Here is a 25,207-nt window from a genome sequence, read left to right as displayed (position 1 = left end):
CTGTCCCAGCGATAGTACGCCCTTGACCTCCTCCAGCGTGCCGGCATGGCCGAGTGTCACTCCACATCAACACCGGTTGACACTCGTGCCAAGCTCTCGACCACCAATGGCGCCCCGGTCACCGACCCCTCCGAGTACAGGAGCCTCGCCGGAGCTCTCCAGTACCTAACGCTGACCCGCCATGATCTGGCGTACGCAGTTCAGCAGGTGTGCCTCTTAATGCATGATCCCCCCGAGCCTCACCTCGCGCTGATCAAGCGCATCCTGCGCTACGTGAACGGCACACTCGTCCGGCCTCCACATCGGCACTGGCTCCATCCGGTCCTTGTCCGCTTACTCCGACGCAGATTGGGCTGGGTGTCCCGACTCTCGGCGGTCTACCTCCGGCTACTGCGTCTTCCTCAGCGACAACCTGGTCTCCTGGTCCTCCAAGCACCAAACGATGGTCTCGAGTTCCAATGGAGGCCGAGTATTGTGCCTTGGCCCAAGCAGTCCTCGAGTGCTATTGGCTTCGTTAGCTGCTGCAGGAACTCCATGTTCCCCTTGCTTCGGCGATGGTCGTCTATTGTGAAAACGTCAGTGCCGTCTACATGACGGCCAACCCCGTCCATCACCGCTGCACGAAGCACATCAAGATCGACATCCACTTCGTCTGCGAAAAGGTTTCTCTAGGGCAGGTTCAGGCGCTTCATGTTCCTTCCTCCCACCAGTTCGCGGACATCATGACAAAGGGCTTGCCTGTACAGTTGTTCACTAAATTTAGGTCCAGTCTTTGCATCCGGGATCCTCCCACTGCGACTGCGGGCGGGTATTAGATATATAGCTGTAATTATGCTTTCCATGTATACGCTGATTACCTTCCTTGTATAAAAGCCTATTGGCTATATAATAGAAATGTCACCCCACCTCATTGGTGTGTGGTGTTGCACAATTCACTCCTACAATTACAGCTTGAACTTAAGGCACATAGCTTGTTACAATTAACAGGAAAGGTAAACCAAGAAAGTACAATTCTCACAGTAATCTTAGGTGTGCATATTCATTAAACTACACAATCTGTAAACTTCATTGGTAAACTCCTTGTGCGTAAATTATTAGAAATATTCTAGACAAGGTTTCAACATGCCATCCATATCCATTTTTAAATTTGCAACAACATATTCATATTTATAAGAAAGTAAGGAGATAATCCTTAAACATAGAAAGCAGCGACACACATTAACTAATAGCATGTTTTCTCAACACACTACTGCCTCTGGTTCCCATAACCAGGAAGCATGTTAGATGGAACCACCAACAAAATATGAGATTGAGAGCTATATTGGCTGCCGGATTCCATCAGAGGTCTTTGGAGTTGGTATCAAAAGGTCTTGCATGTTCTCTCCCTTCTTATTGTTTGTTCCTTTTCTTTGTCTTGACCTATTTTTACCATCTTTGCATATAGTAGGATCCTTCCTAATGTTTTCCATAAAAATTAGAATCTATAACCTCACCTATATAAAAACTGGCATTTAGGTTCGCCAAACTCTAACCAGTGCATCAAACATTCATGCTACCTGCAGTTCTCGGCTTCAGCCTTCTACTGATGGGTGATGGCAAGGCAACAGTTAACAGAATATTTTTACTGCCTTTTGCTGTCTTCTGTATAGATAAATAAAAACTTCACCTTCTGTTTGTAGGAAAGCTATCTAATCCCACTTGTTAAATAACCAAGGGATGACTCATTACCTTTATTGAAAACTAAAATAGTGTACAAAAAGACCCTCAAGATACCTTGTTAAGAACATGTCCAACAGATGAACAGGATTGCAGTGAAGTACTTTCACTGCTTCCTACTTTGATCCCTGGCAGTCCTCTTGCAGCACTTTTAGCAGATTCAACATCTTGGCCGAAGCTGTTGAAGTCGATTCCAGTTGCTTCTTTGACAAGAGAATGCATGGTCTCCCTCCTCCATGGTCTTTCGAGAGAAATTTCAGTTCCCTGCGTTTTATTAAACAGAACTATGTTAACTAATAATGGGTATAAAGGCAGAAAATAAAGCTGTGTATCTGTCACGGCTCTGATCGGGGAGCCGTGCAGAGTGAGGGGATTGGGGATTGAAAGGGTAAATAGGCGCTGAACCGGACACTTGAGATCGGGCACGCCGACGGTGGCTGCGCGAATCTCAAGGCCCGGGATTAGATGAGGATCTCTCCTGATAATTCTTCCTTGGTTATCTTTAATTGATACATCTCCTCTCTTTGTATAGAGAGGCTTACTTGACCCTCAAGTAATATATCCAATTCTATCTCTAACTTTAACCCTAATGGAGGCCCAATAGGCCTAGCGTTGGCCCAGCCAAACTGCCCATGATGTTGGTGCCTAATTTCCATCAATATCTGTACTAAAAGGTCAGGAAACGGAAATTCAATAGTAAATTGGTGAAATGGCACAATAAAAACAGTTTTGAGGCAATGTGGCAAATTGGTATATAAGCAACAAATTACGGCATGATTTTTCCGTGATAAAGCATGCATGTCCACACAATTCTAAATAAAAAGAACATGTGATATATGTTAAGCAGCATGTCTACTTTAGGCCCATGGCCCATATTCCTCTTTGTACATATACACACCAAGGCTCCTGACTTCACCATGAATCGCTATCTTCATTCACGGTAACATGGAATCAGAGCAGGTAGGGTTAGGGTGAGGAGCGTCACCTCCGCATCCACCCGAGATCCGTTTTTTTTCCCCCATCCGTCCCGCGTCTGCAGCGGCCAGCGCCGTCCGCGCTTCGTCTGTCCGCCGCTCGCCAGCGGCCTTCCACCCGTCCGCGGATCCGTCGCGCCCCTGTCTGCGCCGTCCGTGCGTGGGCCTGCGCGGCCGTCCGCTCGTCAACTGCCGCCGTCCGCCTGTCCGTGGATCCACCTGTCGCGGCCGTCCTGTTCTCCTACCCATCGCTGCGTCGTCGCCCTGTTCGTGGTGCAGCCCTCGCCACTGAGCAGTGCAAGCGGCCGGACTTCCCCACGTCCTCCGCGCTGATTCTTCAGTCTGCTACGGACTGCTTCATCAGGCCACCATCGGTTTTGTCTCCCTCATCTGCTCTGTTGGCCGCATATTGCTGTCTGGTGTTGCTATTAGCCTGCTTGGGACCTTCATCAGCTGCTGCAGGGGTACATCGGCTGCTTGGTGTTTATTGCTGTCATTATTTGTCATCATCATGTCCCAGCCTAATGCTATTGCTATTAATATCACTCTTGATGGTTCCAATTATCCGAAGTGGTCTTTTTGTGTTGAAACTACTCTGAGAGGTCATGGTCTTTACTCCCACCTCACAGATGATCCACCTAAGTCTGATGGCAATAATGCTAGTATTATCACCACATGGCAAATAAATGATGGGAAGGTGATGGCTGCCATGGTTAATAGCATTAAACAGTCCATGATTATGAGTCTCAGAAAGTTTAAAACAGCTAAGCAAATATGGTCTGCTCTACAGCAGCGCTATGTTCAGGACAGTGGTGCTCTTCTCCATAATCTCATGCAGCAAATTCATGTCATTGAGCAAGGTGATATGTCTATTGATGACTATTATTCTGCTTATGACCGTTTGATGGGTTCATTGACTTCCATGGTGAATGAGTGCACAGCAGCTGACTGCCCAGCCCACAAATTCATTGAAAGATTTCTGACATATCGTTTTGTCATGGGAGTGAAGCCAGAATTTGATTCCATTCGTACTCGGCTACTTCATAATTCATCTACTTTAACCATGGACCAAGCCTTGGCTGAATTACTTGCTGAAGAGACATGCCTGCAGTCTATGTCTTCTTTATCCACTGTGACAATGCCCCATAGTGTGCTGGCAGCCTCTCAGTGGATCACTGTACCTAGAGGTACATCTTCAGAGCCATGTAAGCATTGTGGCAAAACTACTCATCTATCGGCAAATTGTTTTTCTGCATATCCTGAGAAGCTAGCTGAGTATCGTGCCCGTCGAGCTTCTCGTGCTCCTCGTGGCCGTGGTACCTCTTCTACTGCTCGAGATGGTTCTGTCTCTGTTGCTGCTGCTTCATCTGTTGATGCCTCTCAGCCGGCTTGGGTTCTTGATTCCGGGGCCTCCTTTCACGTGACATCTGATCAGTCTCAGTTGGTTACTTGCAAGCCAATCACTGACGGTGCCTCTATTCAGACAGCTGATGGTACATCCTGTTATATCACTCATCGGGGTTCTCTTTGTAATACCAAATTTTCTGTCCCTGATGTCTCTTTTGTACCTAAGTTGTCCATGAATCTTCTTTCAGTGGGCCAAATTGCTGATCATAATTGTTTTATTGGATTTGATGACTCATCTTGTTTTATTCAGGATCGTCAAAGCGGGATTGTGATTGGGACTGGCCATCGCCGTAGAGGTGCTTCTAGCCTCTACATTTTGGACACCTTGCGTCTTCCTTCTTCCGATGCTCGTGTGTCATCTGTTTCATCATCATCTCCATCATCCTTCACAAAGTGGCATCATCGACTTGGTCACCTTTGCGGGTCTCGCTTGTCCACATTAGTACATCAGGGCTATTTAGGTCATACACCTGTCGAGTCTAACTTTCATTGTAAAGGTTGTAAGCTTGGAAAACAGATTCAACTTCCCTATCCTTCTAGTGTCTCTCACTCTGCTAAACCCTTTGATCTTATTCACTCAGATGTATGGGGCCCAACTCCTTTTGCTACTAAAGGTGGCCATAAATATTATGTTATCTTCGTTGATGATCACTCTCGATACACTTGGCTCTACTTTATGAAACACCGGTCCCAATTATATTCTATTTATCAGTCTTTTACTCGTATGGTTCATACTCAATTTTCCACCTCTATTAAAATCTTTCGTTCTGACTCTGGTGGAGAATATTTGTCTGACCTTTTTCGCCAGTTTCTGGTCTCTGAAGGTACTCTTCCTCAGCTCTCATACCCTGGAGCCCATCCTCAAAATGGTGTACAACAACTTAGCCATTTTGAGGATGGGCTCCAGGGCAAACATCGTCATATCATTGAAACTGCTAGGACTCTTCTAATTGCCTCCTTTGTTCCTCTCTCACTTTTGGGGGGAAGCGGTCTCAACATCTGTTTATCTTATTAATAGACAACCGTCATCCAAACTATCTGGTAAGTGTCCTGGTGAAGTTCTTTTTGGCACTCCTCCTTGCTGTGATCATCTTCGAGTGTTTGGATGTACCTGCTATGTTTTGCTTCCATCTCGTGAGCGAACTAAGTTGACAGCTCAGTCGGCTGAATGTGTTTTTTTAGGATATAGTCCTGAGCATAAGGGTTATCGTTGTTATGATCCTTCCACTCGTCGCATGCGTATCTCTCGTGATGTGACATTTGTTGAGGATCATCCTTTCTTTTATAACCCTTCTACCCATTCATCATCTTCTTCTACAGAATCTACATCTTTTCTTTACCTTCCTCCTATTTTATCTAGTGATGATCCACCTTCGTCTACACCAGCTCCTCTTGATGACACTCCACCACCTCCTAATGACCCTCCACCAATCCCATCTCCACCATGTAAACCACCCATAACACGTGTTTACACGCGTCGCTCTACCACTCATCTACAGCCTCCATCTAGTCCATCTTCCTCGGCCAGTCCCGATGCTCCTATTTTGGTTGATTCTAATGCTCCTGATGAGTTACAGGTTGGGCCTAGCTACAATCTGCGTGATCGCGCCAATATTCAGCCACCTGATAAATTGGGATTTCCATGTGCAAGTGCTATTCTTGATGAGCCATCCACTTATCATGAGGCTTCTATCATTCCGGAATGGCAGGCTGCTATGTCTGAGGAGCTCGCTGCACTTGAGCGCACAGGTACTTGGGATATTGTTCCATTACCACCTCATACAGTCCCTATCACATGCAAATGGGTCTTCAAAGTTAAAACCAAATCTGATGGTTCTATTGAGCGATATAAAGCTCGTCTGGTTGCCCGAGGTTTTCAGCAGACTCAAGGCTGTGATTATGATGAGACTTTTGCTCCTGTTGCTCACATGACCACGGTTCGTACTCTGATTGCCGTGGCTGCTTCTAAGTCCTAGGATATCTCTCAGATGGATGTTAAGAATGCCTTTCTTCATGGTGATTTACATGAGGCAGTTTATATGCAGCCACCGCCAGGTGTTAATGCACCTCCAGGATATGTTTGCCGTCTTCGTCGTGCCTTATATGGTCTTAAACAGGCTCCCCGTGCTTGGTTTGAACGCTTTGTATCGGTGATAAGAGCTGCTGGTTTTTCACAAAGTGCACATGATCCTGCCTTATTTGTTCATCTCTCTCCACGTGGTCGCACTTTGCTGCTTCTATATGTTGATGATATGCTAATTACTGGAGATGATGTTGATCATATTATTCATGTGAAGCAACAACTTGGCGAGCAATTTCAGATGTCTGACTTGGCCCTCTCAGTTATTTCCTAGGAATTGAGGTCTTGCATTCTTCCAAGGGCTATTATCTCTCTCAATCCAAGTATATACGAGACCTTATTGCACGCTCTGGCATTACTGACAGTCGAACAGTTGCCACACCCATGGACCTTCACTTGCAGCTTCGTCCTACAGAGGGTGCTCCTCTTGAGGATCCCTCTCGATATAGGCATATTGTGGGCAGTCTTGTTTATCTCACTATCACCAGACCTGACATTGCTCATGCCGTACATATCTTAAGCCAGTTTGTGAATGCTCCAACTTCAGTTCACTTTGGACATTTGCTTCGTGTGCTAAGATACTTGAGGGGGACATCATCTCAGTGTTTATTCTATGCTCATAATAGCCAGCTTTGTCTTCATGCCTATTCCGATGCCACTTGGGCGAGTGATCCAACTGATCGCCGTTCTGTCACTGGTTATTGTATTTTTCTTGGATCATCTCCTCTAGCATGGAAGTCCAAGAAGCAGTCAGCTGTCTCTCGGTCTAGTACCGAGGCAGAACTTCGGGCCTTTGCTACCATCACTTCTGAGATTATATGGCTTCGATGGCTATTGGCTGATTTTGGCGTTTCTTGTGATGCTCCCACACCTCTTCTATGTGATAATACTGGAGCCATACAGATTGCCAAAGACCCTGTGAAGCATGAACTTACAAAGCATATTGGTGTTGATGCTTTCTTCACTCGGTCTCACTGTCACCAAAACACGATTGCTCTTCAGTATGTGCCTTCCGAACTGCAAGTGGCAGATTTCTTTACTAAAGCACAAACTCGAGAGCAACATCGGTTACATATGCTCAAACTCAATGCTTCGGATCCTCCACCTCCGCCTTGATTTTGTGGGGGGGTGTTAAGCAGCATGTCTACTTTAGACCCATGGCCCATATTCCTCTCTGTACATATACACACCAAGGCTCCTGACTTCACCATGAATCGCTATCTTCATTCACGGTAACAATATAAGCTCAGAACAAATGTCAGGATAAAGACGGATTACCTGATAATCAACCTTAAGCTTGCCATGAGTAGCCATCGCACATCGAACAACAATTTCTTCAGCCATATTCATCATGCTTTCGTAGTCTGAATATGCTTCATATATCTAGTTTGCAAATACAAATCAACAAGTCAGGTCCAATTTAAAGTAGCACATTTCATTAATGACATGCATATTTGGAGAGGGATGTGGCTCCTACCTCAATGGTGGTAAATTCAGGATTATGACGAGTAGAGATGCCTTCATTCCGGAAAATTCTTCCAATCTCGTATACCCTCTCAAGCCCTCCAACCTGCACTTTGTCAATGGTACTCATAACATTGAAAATAAGAAAATGAAGGGTGCTGAGGCAAACTAGTTGTACAACTCAATGGAACCTTGGCCCAGTGCATGGTCTCATTGGCACCCATCAAATGCTTAAGAACAGGAAAAAAAGGGTGTGATACACCAGTGCTATAGCATAAAATCTCAAATGATAAATTCCACTTAAGAAGAAACATAATATGCCCCAAAATGTCCAATTTAGTATTTTTTTAAAAAATAATTGATATCAACCAGTAGAGACACATGTAGCTAATCTGGAAAAACTACAAATCTTATTGATTAATAGTTGTGTTAACATGCTAAATTAAGACCAAACTGAAATTAACAGAATACCATGGTGTCTGTTATATATGACTCCCCTAAATTTATGAAGATACTACATGCAGCATTTCCTAGTAATAGTCTTATCAATGTACAGGAAAGAAATTGTATCACATAAAACGATATTGTCATGGACTGGTTTGAGAATCAACTATGTAGTTACCGAAAACTAAAGAACAAAAACCTAAACTGTAACCTCACCAACATCCTTTTCAAATGCAGCTCTGTTGCAATCCTCAAGTAAAGATCTCTTTGAAGTGAGTTATGGTAGGTTATGAAAGGTCTAGCTTCAGCACCACCTGCTGCTCCCTGTTTTTACCATTTTGATGTGTAATATTGTAAAAAAATGGGGATCAGAAAACACAGTAGTAACAATTCAAGCATACAGATAAAAAAGGACCTAATTCTTTTATAATCTTATTATGCAAGGTTGCATCGCAGCTGCATTGGCGTTTTAGCACGGAGCATGAGACAGTGGTCTGCCATTTGGATGACCAAGAGACCAGATTGTCGCCGAGGTAGACGCAATAGCCTGACGTGGAGCTTTTGGAGTCAGGCCAGCCAGCCCATTCCGCATTGGAGTACGCAGTGAGGGACTAAGTGGGCTCGGTGCCGATGTCAAGCCCGGTGGAAATGGTGCTTCCCTTCACATAGCGTAGGATGCGCTTGATCAGCGCAAGTTGACGCTCGCGAGGATCATGCATGAAGTGGCACACCTGCGAATTGCATATGCCAAATCGGGTTGAGTGAGCGTCAGGTACTCCATCAAGACTCCTGTACTTGGACGGGTTGGCAATAGGAGTGCCATCAGAAGTCGAGAGCTTGGCCCGAGTGTCAACAGGTGTCATCGTCGAGGGCATACTGTCGCTGGGAAAAGAACAGGCCGTTAGAGAAGCGTGCGACGACGATGCCCAAGTGGTGGAGGTCGTCGAGGTCTGTCATGGTGAACTTGAAATGGAGCCACTCGGTAATGCGCTGGAGTAGAGCCGTCGACGAAGTAGTGAGTATGGTGTCACGTAGAGCAGCAGATAGGCTACACTATCACGAAGCGGCGAGTATGATGTCGAAGGTTGAAGCAATGAACCTAAGGTGGCAAAGGTAGGTAGCGAACCGCTGGTACCACGCTCTGGGTGCCTTCTTCATATCATAATGAGATCTCTGCAACAGATAGGCATGGTCAGGGGCAGTAGGGTCAACGAAGCCTGGTGGTTGCTAGCAGTAGACGGTCTCATCCAGTTGGCTATCCAGCTGGTGAATGGGCTATGTGCACGAGGCGGTGATGCTGAGGATGACTCGGATCATTGCGGGCTTGTTGCGGGCTTGACGATAGGGCTAAGGGTCTCATCGTAGTTGATGCCATGGCGTTGGGAGAAGTCGCGGACTACCCAATGTGACTTGTGACAAGCAAGAATGCCGTCGGAGTGGTACTTATGTTTGAAGATCCACTTTCCCGTCACAATGTCTGCATCAGGGGCCAGGAACAAGGTGCTAGGTGTTGTTGTCGACGAGCGCCTGAAACTCCTCAACCATGGCGGCATGCCAATTTGGGTTGGCCAACCCACTGCGGTAGTTTGTTGTGAGTGGTGTTGATGCGGAAAGGTTCATGATCTGAGCTTGACGAAGAGTATCGGTCTGCAAACGAGGCACGGGCGGTGCTGGATGGGAGCCGACCTGGGAGTAGGTACTAGTGCAAGCACAGGGGTTGCTGGTGCGGGAATTGGAGCTGACACAGGGGTCGTAAGAGCCTCGTCGAGGCGAGCACGAACGTCGGCTGTATGTCAGCTAGTAGGGGCATGTGAGCATGAATCAAGAGAGCACGACAAATGTTGTTAAGTGTGCGCAGAGAGTGCTCGGCTTTCCCATTGTGCGGAGAGGTGTAAGGATAGGAGAGGTGCAAATGCATCCCTTGTGAAGTAAGGAATGTCTGTAGGTCACAATTAACAAACTCAGCATTGTTGTCGGCTTGGATGCTTTTGACTGGTAGGCCGAATTGAGTGACAGTGTAGGAGCAGGAAGCAACCAGATGATCAAGAACATCGAATTTGCTAGTAAGGGGATGGGTCCAACAATAGTAGGTGAAGTGATCAAGGATAGCCAAATAATAGTGAAACCCAGAAATACCAGCAGGAGATGTCCAAACATCACAATGTACTAGTTCAAAAGGTATAGTGGTTCTAGAAGTAGAACTACTAAATGGTAGCCGCACATGTTTGCCCAATTGGCAGGAATGACATAAAGTATGAGCTACTTTATTATAGACGATGGATGAATTATTCCTAAGAGTGTCGATGACGGTAGGACCGGGATGATCAAGGCAATGGTGCCACAATATGGAGGAGACGGCAAGCCTGGCATGCGGGATGGGATGGTGGAGTCGGTGATGTGTGGGTGGGTGTATAGATCGTCGTCACTATTGCAACAAAGCATCATTCACCTAGTCTAAGGATCAATGATAGAGAAACCATGAGCGTCCAATCCTATCAAACAATAGGTGTCTCGCGTAAACTAACGAATGGATAAAAGATTAGACACTAAGGAAGCGACAACAAGGAAATTGTTCAGAGTGAAATGAGACGCACTAGTGGGTAGAATGGAATTGCCCTGACATGGGATAGGAATAGTGTGACCATTTTCAACTGTAATGTAGGGGTGAGTGGGAGGGAGGCGGGACATGAGTTTACCATTTGTCAATGACATACGGGTGGAGGTGCCGCTGTCCATTACCCAAGGAGCAGGGTTCTGTAGAGCCACTCTGATTGAGTGATGCAATCAGGCCGCCTAGTCCCAACTAGGGCTGGACAAAATGCTCGTAGCTCGTTAGCTCGCTCGGCTCGGAGCTAGCTTGGCTCGGCTCATTGTATTTTGCTAACGAGCTGAGCTAGCATTTTGCTCGTTAGATTTAACGAGCTAGCTCAAGCAGCTCTCGAGCCAAACGAGCTAATGAGTCCATCAAGCCAGCCATGTAACCAACACAGGCCTCCGAGCGTGGACAAAGCGATGAGCCCGTCGATCCCAGGCAAACAGCCTAGCAGCTTCAATTCAACTCCGAGTCAACGGAATGTCCAAGCCCATCTTCCACTTAAAAGATTAAAAAAAAAACTAGTCTTATCCAATCGCAACACTATGTCCACATCGGCAGCTAGCTATTGTCGCCTCCCTCTCCCGACCGGCGCTACCTCCGCGAGCAGAAGATGGAGCCCGTCTCATCTCGCGCCGCCTAGAGACCACTGGGAGCCGCGGATTAAGTCACGATTTTGTTTCGCCGGCGTCACCGCACTCCGTAGTCCGTCGACCCCGTCCTTCCGACTCCGTGGCACGGGCGTCGGCGTGTGTGCCATGCCCATCACAGATTCACCGTCCAGCGGCCTCGCATACTCGTCGGATGCTTGTCCTCCTTTCGTGGCCTCACCTATGTGCCCCCAGTGAACAGGCAAGCAATTCCTACAATTATTCTCTATCCAATCAAGATGCAAGCAAGCACTAACTTTATACTTCTTCTTTCTCCAAATCAGCACGGCAGCACTAGCTGTTCATCTTCCTTATCTACTTCTTCTTTTACAACCAAGAAAGGCAGCAACAGGCCGCCGGCCACCGCGCCGCCAATTCTTGGACCTCCATTGAACCACTTCATACTCGAGCTCGCGAGCTGCAACGAGCTAGCTCGAGCTTTTTACGAGTCGAGTCAAGCTAGACTTTTTGCTCATTTGCTTAACGAGCCGAGCCAGCTCGGTATCTTAACGAGCCAGCACAAGCCGAGCCGGCTTGTTATCCAGCCCTAGTCCCAACCTTAGGCCATAGGTGAGACTTGGAGCGGAGCAAAGGCTGTGTGCGCCTGGGGAGCGGTACCTAGGACCTCGAGGGCGCGCCAAGGCCCACCGCCTCCTATGCTGTACTGGGCCACGGAGGCCTAAGGTGCACATGGATTCTGGCAGATCCACGGGCCCATAGGGCGGAATACCTGCTGCCGCAGGCCGGCCTGGTGCAGACCGGCCTGTTGGTGCTGCTGGTTGGATGAGCGGCAGCTGCTGCCACCGTGGCTGTGTTTTAGATCGAGACAGCGATAGCCCGATCCAGCCTGCGCGACGTTGGTCAACAGGGCATGTCACCTGCCCGGGGAGCTACATGGTGTGGACCCCAAAGTGGCCGAGCAAGATGGTGCCGACAGCGACCTTTGAGTCGTTGGCAAGGCACGACTGCTAAAGCGTCAGCATGTGGCGCGCCCTAGCGAATTCAAGGAGGACGAAGGAAATGGCGATGTCGTCAACCATGTTGGTGAAACGCAGGTTGACACCACGAAGATAGTTGAGAACAAGCTACGACTCTTGTACGCCGTGCCCAACGTCCGAAGCGCATCGCCCACCATCTTCATGCACTGACAATAGTCCGAAATGGAGGAATCACAAGGCACGAGCAGTCTGTACGTCACCGGACATGCCGAGGTTGAGAACAAAGTCATTGACGGAGCCGAAAATCCAGCTACGAATGCAGCAGTCAGCCTGATCCCAATTGGGATCGGTGGGGCGGGGAGGAATGGAGTTGTCGATGTGTGACTTGAGGCCAAATTTGCCACACATGGACTTGAAGAACGATGCCCACATGGAGTAGTTGGAGTTCTTCATATGTAGGATGATGGGGACGTGCGAACGCACGGTCATTATGGCGTAGGGGTGGACAAGGACCGACGGCATAGCGTTGTTCAGCTCAAGCACGAAGCCGCCGCCCTTTTGCGGGTCTGTGTCTGCGCCGGTCATAGGTTAGGTGCCAGACATGGTGGCGCCTGGGGAGAGATGGCCGCGAGTGAGGTGGACTTGCAGGGGAGGAGCATGCCCCAGGAAGGGGAAGGTGCTGGAAGGAAGTGTGTCCTACGTTTTCAAATCCACTAACCGATGGAAGTCCTAACTAAAAAAGGAAGAAGCATTCAAGATCCACACATGACGACTACTGAGAAGGATAGGTTGATGGATGGACATTGGACAAAGAGAAAAAAAGGGATGGGAGATCGAACATGGAGAAGGAAAAGGAACAGATGGGAAGAGGAGCGGCAACGCCGGCGGCGCATCCATCCGAGGAGGAGATCGAGCCAACTCCCGGCGACGCCACGTCAATCTGAGGAGCGGCAACAACATGTGGATCCAAGGAGGGTCTTAACACTATAATTTAAACAAGACTTTATCTTTGAACAATAATATGGCTCAGCTACACATGGCCTCTATATATGTACTGCAAACACCCCCTCCCCCCCCCACCACCCCCCCCACCCCACCCCACCCACAAGAATATATATCTCGTTGTGCTATTACTACCTAGTAGAGGGGATTTTTCTGCATATGTACCTACACCTATACATTACTCTGATTGGGTCTTGCAAAAGAGTAGAGTTGCACCTCTAAGAATTTCCATTGGAATAAACATAAAAAACACTACCCAGAGAATTTCAGTATACACCTGTAGAACTGGAGTTTCAACTTCAATGAAACCAAATGATTCCATTGTCTTGCGGATTTCAGAAACCACCTGTCAATAATGTAAATATATCCAAGTTAATCGTAAAAGAAGTTGTCATGAATTAGCTATTCTAGCAGGACCTAAGGACGTGTTCTTACAATATGATAACATATACATTAATTTCTTTGTCCATCCCATTACCTCACTTTAACATCTAAAGAAACATGTGGTTCTCGTGACCCATAATATTTGGATGATATAGGTCCAAATTAAATAATAATAGTTCTAGTTAATAACCCATCAGTCAACAGATAACATTTTCGCTTTTACTTCACATCTAGTTCACAAGTTTCCGAATGAAAGTTCAGCACTCCATGTAGTCAATACCTTTGCTCTAGTTCGGAATACATCAGCAACCTCAGGATTTGCGATCATGTCAACATACCTATCATGAATCAAAGATGGCACAGATGAACATTCAATTTCCATGCAATTGTTTGAACCAGGACCAAAGAAATAGAAATAAAGATGCTAAAACGAGAATTCTGAAGGGGGAGGGGGGCATATATTAGAGTATTAAATGGCTACTGGTTACAAACAGAAGAAAATCTAACTTGGCAGGTAGATGAAGCAAGGTCAAAGCCAACCTTTGACGATAACGTTTGTCGACATCAGTTAACCCATGATACTTGTCTGGGAGTGGGAGTAAGGATTTTGTGAGGATCTCAAAATTTTTCATATAAAGAGATAGTTCCCCTGCAGTGAGACCCAACATGTCAAGAATACAAACAATAGGTAAACAACGAAATGATGATAAGCAGTAAATCAATATTATGATATCTAAGATTAAATACTGAAATCAAGCACTATAACCAGGAGTATAGCCCTGGACTCTAGAAGCCCAGGTTGATTAATTGCTCAGTCTGTTATTTAGCTGTTTTACTTATTCTGTCTGCTAAGTGAAGCAGCTAAGCTTAGCTATAACTTTTCATAATTCAAATTTCGTTTACAATCAGGTGGTAATACTAGGAACCCAATCAACACAAAACAAGTTCTCCTCCACAAATTTAAAGTTTAAGCAGCATAATGCTGAAAAAAGGGAGACTAAAGAGCAAACTTGAAGTTTCAATGTTTGCTCGGCCATATAAGAATAATACTGGCAACTTTGAGCAAAGTACTGTAGAAATATACTTCACGCAATTGACATGCTGTGCTTCAAAATTGAGATGAATACTGACCAGCAAAGCCATAGAGAAATTAAATATTTAGCTACTGAACCTTTCTCTGTCTTCTTTATGGATCCACTTGCACCTAAGATATCACCAATATCAATAAATGCCTTCAGTTGCTCAAATTGTTCCTCTGTAAGGTTGTCTTTCTCGCAGTAAAGCTATCAATAGCCAAAAGAAAGAAATGCTCAGAAACACGCAATCAGTACCATACAAGTTATCATATTTGTCTAGCTACTAATAACAATAAATTCAATTAAAACTGCAGAGCATGATCTACCACATTTACATAGTGCACTTGAGAAAAAAGATGCATGCTGGCATAATGAAGATTATGTCATTACCTAATAGCTATGGACCTTTGGTGCCTATTGTTTTTTTCTCGGACATGCAGGAGAGCTCTGTATCTTTATATTAAGAAGAAAAAGGGTAGAGAACTCTTACAGCACACCCAAGACCACAAATGCTGTGCTAAATATGAAAGCTATCACGACCCGACCCAAAATTAACTGATATCCAGTGGTAGTGCCGTCAGCTATGAGATACCTTTGGCCCTAGCAAGACCCCATAGCCTCAAATCTTCAAATGGTCAAGAGCAGAATGCGACCCACCATCAAAGACAACGATTACAGTGATTCAAAATGGACCAAGGTCCCAGAATGACGATGGAATTAAGACCTTGACAAACTAAACCCCTCACAGTATTAGGTGTGTATAGCCCCTGATTATAGCTTTCCGTGTATCCTTGATTGTATCCTTGTATACTCATCCATATTGGCTATTTATATGAAAGCCACCCACCCTAAATGGGTGTGAGGTGATTCAGCCCCTCTACATGGTATCACAAACCGGATATCCAATCATGTACCTTTCCTTTCCGCTACATTCTCTTCTCAGCGCCGCCCCATCTCCTGGCCGCGCTCCTCCTCTACCCGTCGCCGATTGAAGGCGCCCGCGCTGCAGCGCTCCTGCTCATCACACGTCCACCTTACCGACAGGCTCTCCCCTTCCCGTGCTGTCACCATGTCTGGCACCATGCCCATGACCGGCGCCGGCACTGATCCACTGGCTGGCGGCACCGTCTCACCCTAGCTGCAGAACGCCACGCCACCAGTGCATCTCCACCCTACGCCACCGTGACCGTGCGCTCGCATGTCCCCGCCGTCATCCATATGAAGAACACCAACTACTCCAAGTCGGTGTCGTGTGCGAAAATTCGGGCTCAAATCACACATTGACGGCTCTGTACCTACACGGTGCTCACCCCACCGATCCCAATTGGGATCAGGCTGACTGTTGCGTCTGCAGCTGGATATTCGGCTCCGCTGACGACTCCATCCTTGACCTCACCATGACCAGCGATGAGCAGACCGCCCGCACCTTGTGGGTGGCCATCAAAGCCCTCTTTGCGCTAACAAGGAACCAAGGGCCATCTTCCTCAGTCATGAATTACATTCCATGACCCAAGGTGACTCCTCCATCTCCGAATATTGTCAGCATATGAAGACAGTAGCCAACGCGCTCCGCGACGTCGGGCATTTTGGATTCGTAGCATCAACCGTCGCTACACCAACACGGCCGACGACATCGCCAACTCAACCGACCCCCCTCCCCAACGCACACACCCCTTGCCAGGACGCGCGACTTGCTGGCGCTGAAGGAGTTGCGCCTTGCCAACGAGCAGTAGGTCGCCGCCGGCACCACTCTGCTTGCCACATCCGGGACACCCGCCTCGCCGTGCGACAGCCTGGGCGGGTGCCACGCTCCCTCCTCCAATGTTGCCCAAGCGGGTTCGGGCGACCGCACCACCGAGCCGAAACGTGGTAATGACGGAGGGAGGCAGCGCAAGAGAAATATGCACCCTTCCTCGGTTGTCCAGAATGGTATCCCTTATGTGCTGCTCTTTGGTCTTCCTCCTGACTACACATATCTTCGTGTCTTCAGGTGTCTTTGCTATCTCAACCTTAGCGCCACCGCTCCGCACAAACTAGCCACTAGCTCTACCGTGTCTCTTTCTTGGGCACCCCAGTTCACATAAGGGCTATAGGTGTCTAGACCTCACCACTCATCACGTCATCATTTCACGCCATGTTGTCTTCGATGAGGGAAGCTTCCCATTCGGTGCACTACCAACAGCTCCACCTACTTCCACATTCGATTTCCTTGTCGACAGGTCCCCTGCAAGCGCTCCATCCATGGACGTAGAGCACTTGCCACCCTCCTGCACGGTCGCTCCATCCAAAGGGCGTTTAGCAGCTGCGCTCTACAACGGTGCCACCATAGGTCAACGACCCTGATGACGATCCCACCATTCTGCTCCACGGGCCGCTCATTCGACCTACCCGGCCCACTCCTGGACACCGCCCAGAACCTACGGCAAGGCCTGCACCTGCTCCTGGGCGCCACGTTGCTGCCCCTACAGCCGCCGACCACGGACACCTGGACAAGGCTCCTGCAGCTGCCGAGACGGCTCCAGCGGCTCCTGCAGCACCTGTGCCAGCAGCTGCTGCTCATCCACCGGCACCCCCTCCCAACCGCCCCCGTGCAGTACCATCCTGTGACTCGGTCACAGAGGACACACTTCGTTAGGCACAGATCCTGAACCTCTCGGCATAGACGACAGCTGCTTCCTCGATACTGGCGAACTATGATTAGGAGTTACCATTTGATGGAGCCAGCTAGCCAGTTGACTCGCAAGGATCTTGGTGATCAGTTTTGTAAAACTGTGAACCAAACTGATTGGACGGAAATCCTTGATATGCAGTGCATAATATTTCTTGGGAAGGAGGATGATATATATGCTGAATTGAGGAGCCCCACGTTACACAATTCTGCTCCATACCGCAGGAATTGCAGCCATAATGTCATTCTTTATGATCGGCCAGCAAGCCTTGTAGAAGTTCCCAGTAAACCCATCGGGTCCCGGGGCCTTGTCCGATGATAACTGGCAGATTGTCTTCCAAACTTCCTCCTCGGAGGAGGGGGCCACAAGTGCTGCCAAATCATAAGAATTGATGTCCAGTTCATTCAAATTAACTGTATACTCTCTGTCCAAACTCATTCCAGAAGAGAACTATAAAAAATTGTGTACAGCACTTCTCATCATGGCCAGGTGAGCACTTGATCTCCCTCAAACAAGCTTAACAATGAAGTTTCTACATTTGCGATGCCTAGCATGGGCCTGAAATAAAGCAGTGTTGGCGTCACCTTCACTATGACACCATATTCTGGAATGGTTCCTTTGAATGGTCCACTTGAGAGATGACAAAGAGAGGGAGTGTTTTTTCAGAGTATTACGCAGCTAAGTCTCCTCTGATAGCAAGCGAGACATTTGCGCGATTTCAAACTGGCGAAGAATCTCCCTAGCCAAGCTGAGCTGCAATTTAACATTCCCAACACACTTCTGAGTTCTAACTCCAGCTTTCTAACTCTTCGGTGGTGGCTCTGAATTTTTTAGTAAGGGTGTCAAAAGGGCGATCACTCACTGGTACAGAAGATCAAGCATTTGTCACCACATCCAGGAAACCATCAATGTTAGTCCAGAAAAACTCAATGAAACCTCATTTCACCCAGTCTATTATCATGCAAAACCAATAATAGTGGACAGTGATCCGAGCCATCAGTGGAAGCACTTTGGAAATGGCAATTTGGGAAGAGCCGTTCCCACCTGATAGAACAGCATCCTGTCCAGCCTGACCAAAGTTGGAGTCTGGACCATTTGACCACAGGTAAACTTGCAACCATGGAGAGGGATACCATCCAGAGCCAAATCATTAATTAATCTCCTAAACCTTCCCATCATAGCCCAGTTCAGGTTGCTATTGTCTTGTGTCCTCCTTATAAATAAGGTTGAAATCACCCATCACAATCCAAGGTCCTTGACAAGCATCACAGATATCTCTTAGTTCCTGTAGGAACAGCAGCTTCTCCTCGTTGCTTTGAGGCCCATACACAATTGTGAGCCACCAATCTTGGGTGTTGGGATGGAATTGGACGGTGCTAAAAGAATCAACTCTTTATGTGCTAGCAGGCCCAATGCAATGCCGCCAAGCGACAAGGATTCCTACCGATGCGCCATCTGATGGTAGCGCTACGTAATTATCGAAATTTGAACCAAGTGTGGATAGGATAGTTCCATGAGAGACCTCTGTCATTTTTGTCTCCTGAATGCACACCACATCAACCCGGATGAACTCACAAGAGTGTGCTATGTACAAATGGCTTAAAAGTGCAACACTATCAAGTAGCATATCCACTTTATATGAAATTCCAAGGTGAAATGGTAACCATGATAAGTTAGCAAAGCACAAGAGAATGCTAGACAAGATCGCATTATATGAGTGTTGACTGCAAACATTAAGCTGACTGAAAATCAAGTTGGCTGACGAAATAAAGCAAGTCAGTTGCAAGAAGCCAAGGACCTACCTGAATAGTCCCAGTATCATCTCTTACAGTCATGAAAACAAGCTTTCCAAATGCCCTTCGGGCAACAATCCTGCCGGCAATGGAGACCGCTGCCTCCTCACAGACTTCACCATTTTCAAGATGGGTGTACTCTTCCTGAAGCTCCTTAGTCGTGTGAGTCCTATCCCACTTGTACGCATATGGCTCATAACCCTTTCCTCTTAGCTCCTCAACCTAGCAACCAGACAGACGAACGACCCCAAGCATATCAGTAGAAGCACCGACCAAGAATTGGGGGTAACAGAACGCTCGCACCAAACAATGCAGAACTGAATACGCACAGCAAGGCAAACCTGACCTTTTTGAGGCGGATGGCGCGGATGGAGTCGCGGTCGGAGGTGGAGGTGGAGGTACTGCGGCGACGACGGTCCTGAGGCAGCGGCGGCGGCGGCGGCTGCTTCTGGTTCGTCGTGGGGGCAGCCGCAGAGCAGCAACGGAGGCGGAGTGGCCTCGCCGCGGAGGCGGCGGTGACGGCGCGGGAGGCCGCGAAGCCGAGGAGATTGGAGGCCCTCCATGCCCGCAGAGCCTCCATTACTCCGGGCCGGATGGGTCTGCTGGAGTTTCCGGGAACGGACGGCCGGCCGAACAGAACTAATCTGGTTGCACCGGCGGCTAGCCGCAGTGGGAGAGGGGCCAGTTGTTCACCGCGACGGACGGACAACGCGGGCCCGAGGATAGGGTTCTGCTGGCGGCTGCGTTCGGTGAACTGTGAACGGATTAAAGGCGTTCCTAATGTTGTCAAAAATAGTCGGCGAATTGGTCGGTGACGCTGCAAGATGAAGATTGGCTCTGCTTTGATTGATTCATTCGATTAGGCTGATCAAGGAAGCAGCGAGTTAGTCGGTGATGCTGTGAAGAATAAGATCGGCTTTGGTTTGACCAATTTATTCAGTCATGCCAAAAAGTACTCACCGATTTAGTCGGTGATGCAAGTGGGGTCAAGAAGCCAGCGACGCAATAGCTATCAACGGCAAGCTGGGGTGGAGACTACCGGTTAATTCGGCAGTGATTCTCATGTGCTCAATGATTTAGTCGGTGATACACAGAGTTGCTGTTGTGAGTTGCAACAACTAATTCCTTTGGTTTGGGCTATATATACTCCATGCTCCATTCATTTGGTGAGTGTTTGAGCTCAGGAAAGATATTGGCTTGTGTTCCACATATATTTTAGCGCTCAATCCACCAAAGAGCTCGTGAGAAGATTAAGGGAATTAGCATAAGTCTTAGAGCTTGATTAGTGCTAGTTTAGCCCTTTTAGCGTATTGCTTTAGGGTTTAGCCTAGAGTTAGGCGAGTTTGCACACCTCCATTGTATCGGTGCTTGCGCGCACCAAGAGTTGTAAATCCAGGGCTTAAAAGTCTTGCGAGACTCTCCAACCGCGTTTGTGGAGTGGCCGCCAATAGTTGTGAGAGGGAGGAGAGGCCCTTAGTATTTTGCCGAAGCTCTACCTAGTGAAGACGGCGGGGAGCATCCGGGAGAGGCTAAGCGGAGACCCACTTGCGTGTGGGAAGGTCCATTGGCTATCCTACGGAGTTATTCGACCGGGAAGTTTATGCTCTTTGCGTGGGTATTTCCTTGAGAGGAGCTCCAACAACGAGGACTAGTGGAAAGCGTTGCTTTCCGATATCTCGGTAAAAATTGCCATGTCGCCACGCCGGGAGTTTGCCTTCCCTACCCTATTTCCTTCCGCACTTACTTTGCACTTACATTCCGCGTTTATCTTTCCTAGAATTGCCATGTGTAGTTTGTAGGATACCTAGGGTGCAAAATTTTTGTACGGTAGGGATAACAAGACATAGAAAAATCTAATGCACATCTAGATAGATTTTGATATAGGTTTTTATATGTGCTTAGAGTCTTAGTTTTTAGAACACCTAATTCACCCCCCTTAGGGTGTCACGGTCCTTTCAATTTTTATCAGAGTCGGTGCTCATTTTTGGACCTTTGGCTTCACCGCCATTGAGCAAAATGACATCCGAAGATGTTAGGAGTGTCTCGGTAGGCCTCCACACTTTGATGGCACAAACTACCCCTATTGGTATGTTCGTATGTCATGCTTTCTAGAAGCAAAAGGTTTAGGTGTTTGGAGAGTGACAAATGAAGGAATAAAACCCCTAACCTAGCCAACAAACCCCACTAATGCCGATGAAAAAGAGATACATCTCAATGCCATTGCTCGGAATTCTCTTCTAGAATTCCTTAGCATGGAAGTGTTCAATAGAGTGTATAATCACAAAATTTGGAACACGGTCGAGGAGCTCCATAAAGGCACGAAAGATGTTAGGGAGCAAAAATATCTCTTGGTCAAAGAAGCTTTTAATTCTTTTAAAATGATACCTAATGAATTAGCTAATGACATGTACTCACATTTAAATGTTATTGTCAATGAGCTAAGTGAAATAGGTTTGACCAAGTTGAGTGATGAGGACATATCAAGAAAGATCATCCAAGTACTTCCTAAGGACCAATACTCCGCCATCGTCACCTACTTCCACGTGTTTGAGAATTTGAGGAAGATGAAACCAACTCAAGTATTAAGCAAGATCATCGCTCATGAGCTATCTATAAAGATTGACAAAGAACCTTGTTCTTCAAGTCAAGATGTTGGTACATGAAGCAAAGAAGAAAAAGAGAAAAAAATTGAAGATAAACAAGAATCTTCCACATCAGAAAGAAAGCTCAAGAGCAAGAATCAAGCTCAAGTGAAAATGTGAGTAGTGATGATGAAGAGGAGGAAGATGATGATGATCAAGTTGTAGCTCCTTCGATGATAGTGAAGAAATCAAGCAACTTATCAAAGGAGTCAACAAGCTACTCAAGAAGGTCAACTCAAAGGGTGTCCCGACTACCATTGAACAATTAGTGAGCTACAACCAAAGAAAGAAGAACAAGAAAAAGGAATGTCTTGGTTGTGGCAAAAAGGGACACTACATAGAATATTGTCCCCTCATGAAAGCAAGACGCAAGCAAAAGAAGAAGGAAAGAAAGGCAAGCAATAAGGATTTCACTAGCATTGCAAAGGTTGGATTTGATATGACAAGCTCAAGTGATGAAGAAAGCCACCACAAGCCATGTACCTTCTTGCATTCATCAAGCTCATCGCATATTTGCCTTATGGCCAAAGGTATGAGTGATAGCGATGTAAGTGATGATAAGCTTGTACTTCAATTCATGAACTTGTGGATCTTGTTTGCACTCAAGAGGTAGCAATAACAAAACTTTTTTCTAAAAACAACGAAAACAAAGGAAAATTGGCTAGCTCGTCATCCAATTATAAAGAATCGGCTGAAAATTTTGATATGATTATTGATCAAAATGATGAGCTAACCAAGAAAATTGAGATTCTTGAACAAACTAAAACTACCTCTAAAAAGGCATCCAAATCTATCTTTGAGTCTAAAAAGAATGCCTCTACTTCTTGTATTGATTTGATTGATGAATCTAACTCACCCTCTTGCAATGAGATTTGTGTTAAGAATGTTGTTGTAGAAACTTGTGATGATCTCATTTGCCCAAGAAAATGACGAGCTCAAGCAAGAAGTGACAAGGATCATAAATGGCTTGTCAATGCTAAAGGAAAATAAAAGTTGTTATAAGTGCAAGAAACAACCTTCTCAAGATAACCGTCCGAAGATGGTGAAGAAGCTTGAGAAGGGAGCAACCGTGACTTGCTACTTATGTCATCAAGAAGGCCACAAGTCCTATGAGTGCAAGAATAAAAAGACTGGGGAAGAAAACATGAAGAAAGTCCACTACAACACCAAGTCTTACTTGAATGTTGACAAGAAAAGGATCACACCCTATCTCCTCAAGAAGAAAGAAAACAAGGTGGTGGCTCACATGATCAGCAAGCAAGGCAAGGGGTGGAACCAACCTATTTGGGTGCCCAAGGAAATCATTTCTACCATGAAGGGCTCCAGGAAGGTTTGGGTTCCAAAGGCGACTTAGAGTCTATGGGACTCAGGAGGATTTGGAGACTTGGCTACAAAAGAAGAAGTTGTTCATACCTATGCCAAGTTTATCAAGAATTGAAGCAAATTGCAAAATTCTTGATCCATCCAATACCCAAATCCTCCATAGGTAACTTAGGTAAGTAGATGTACTTTCATGCAATTTCAATTAGCATCTAGTTCATATACTTGTCTAGGATTGCATGAGCATATTTAAATTCCTTTGCATTGCCTAGAGTAATCTTTCTTATGGTAGGTTGCTTGTGTTTCTCTCTAACCCATTAGCAACCTACATGGTTTATTAGTTGTAGGAAAATGGCACTAGCTTTTATTTGTTTTTATCTTATGTGCCAAATCCAAGTCATAAAACAACTTCCCAATATCGTCATTGACTAGTACATGTCTCCGACAAGTAATTCGAATACTTGTATGCATACATTTAGGGGGATCTATCTTGTGGTTTGTGATTTTGAGACTAACCTTTTTTGCAAGCTTATCATGTATGTAGTCTCAAGTTGGAAGAAAAATAATCCTCGGTGTCGGTGTTTAACCTTCAAGCCCACCGAGAGATACCCCTGAGGAGGTAGATTGTAAGTAAGGTGTCGCCGAGATTTGGAACTCGAAGGTGCAAGGAACACGGAACTTTAGACAGGCTCAGGCCGTAGTATGTGCAATTTCCTATGCCCTGTGTGGTGGTTTGTATTATCTTAGACGTGGATTCATTTGGAGGGGGTCCCTACCCGCCCTTATATAGTCGGGGGAGGGGGAGGCAGGGTTACATGAAAATTCTAGCCCGATAATAGCTTAGGAGTCCTACCTGAGTACTATTCAGGTAGTTTCCTTCTATTCCGACTAGTCCTACTTCTGTACAGGTAGTTACAACTGGTGTAGGGCGTGGGCCATGTCCCATCTCTTATCCTAGAATATGTACGCCATGTGCGCAGTCCCGTGGCTCCGGGTCTGACAAGCCCCCAAGCTCTTCGTAGTCGAGTACTGCAGGCTTCCGAATACTTTTGAAGGTGTTTTCGAGTTCTCCCGAACTCCGTCTTGAAGGTATCTTTCGAGTACTTCCTTGGCTGCATCGAGACTGTGAGGTGCTCAAGCCCCGAGTAGTTTTTAAGTCTTTTTTTATATGGGGTACGATGAAACTCGCACTCTGTGACGCCCTGAAAATTCACCAAATTAAATTGCGTGCTAGAGTGTTTCAAAACCGTTCATCGTCAAAACCTTAGCCCTAACCCCTTCCGACCGACACCGAGCTTGACCACTGTCTCACCCCGCACCACTCGGCGGTCCGACGACCGCGCGCGACCGCTTTCCGCAATCAGCGCCGACGCAATCCCTTTCTCCTCGTGCAGCGCGCGAATGTCGCGCGCGTGGCCGACCGGCCGCGGTCGCCGCCGCGATCGGCGCCGACGCGCCCCCTCTCTCCCTCTCCTTCTTCTTTTCCTTTTTCCCATTTCTTTTCTTTTCTTTTTTCCCAATCTCTCTTTCTCTTTCTTTCTTTCTTTTCCTCTCTTCCCTTTTTTTCCCTTTTTCTTCCCTTCTTTCTTCTTTCCCCCTCTTCCCTTCTCCCTCTCCTTTCTTTCCTCTGCCGCGCGCCAGAACACTGGCCGGCCGTGCGCCTGCTCTGCCCGGCCGTGCCGCGACGCACGCGCACGCACAACGCGTGGCCGTGCGCCGCGCCGCGCCGTCCGTCGCTCGCGCCTCGCCCTGGCCCGCGCCTCGCCGCACCGAGCGCCCACGCGCGCGCTCTGTTCCGCGCGTGCCGCGCCGCCCGCCGCTGGCACTCCGCCCCACCGCGCGCGCCGTCGCTTCTCTACCTCTGTGCCAGCACAGCCCCCACGTACGACACCTCGGCGCCCTCGCCACTGCCGCACCACGACAGCCGCGAGCGGCCGAACGCCATTAATGGCGTCCGCCAGCTCGGTGGCCGGCCACCGCACGGCCCCGCCCCTCCACCGCCTCGAGCGCCTATAAATAGGGCCGAGGGGCACCCCGGCACCCCCACGACCGCCA

The 25,207-nt window shown here is 47.3% G+C and overlaps 1 protein-coding gene across 9 annotated transcripts in view; it reads right to left on the bottom strand.

The window, feature by feature from the left end:
- LOC112890921 (lysine--tRNA ligase, chloroplastic/mitochondrial) overlaps positions 1–20,007 on the bottom strand; it is a 46,181-nt gene extending 26,174 nt beyond the window's left edge. For all 9 annotated transcript variants that reach the window (XR_003228358.1, XR_003228360.1, XR_003228361.1 and 6 more), the window contains exons 1-10: positions 19,537–20,007; positions 19,200–19,412; positions 14,824–14,935; positions 14,193–14,301; positions 13,933–13,990; positions 13,546–13,614; positions 8,302–8,409; positions 7,655–7,747; positions 7,456–7,560; positions 1,774–1,980 (exon numbers count right to left, since the gene is read on the bottom strand). Coding sequence is in view for 4 of the 9 variants with exons in the window: in XM_025957807.1 (XP_025813592.1) it covers positions 1,774–1,980; positions 7,456–7,560; positions 7,655–7,747; positions 8,302–8,409; positions 13,546–13,614; positions 13,933–13,990; positions 14,193–14,301; positions 14,824–14,935; positions 19,200–19,412; positions 19,537–19,770 (1,308 nt within the window). In the remaining 5 variants the exon portion in view is untranslated. The remainder of the gene's footprint in view (positions 1–1,773; positions 1,981–7,455; positions 7,561–7,654; positions 7,748–8,301; positions 8,410–13,545; positions 13,615–13,932; positions 13,991–14,192; positions 14,302–14,823; positions 14,936–19,199; positions 19,413–19,536) is intronic.
- Between the last annotated feature and the right edge of the window lie 5,200 nt (positions 20,008–25,207).

This window comes from Panicum hallii, chromosome 4, assembly GCF_002211085.1.
Source record: "Panicum hallii strain FIL2 chromosome 4, PHallii_v3.1, whole genome shotgun sequence".
Lineage (NCBI taxonomy): Eukaryota > Viridiplantae > Streptophyta > Magnoliopsida > Poales > Poaceae > Panicum > Panicum hallii.
This window is presented reverse-complemented; position numbering and strand designations above follow the sequence as displayed.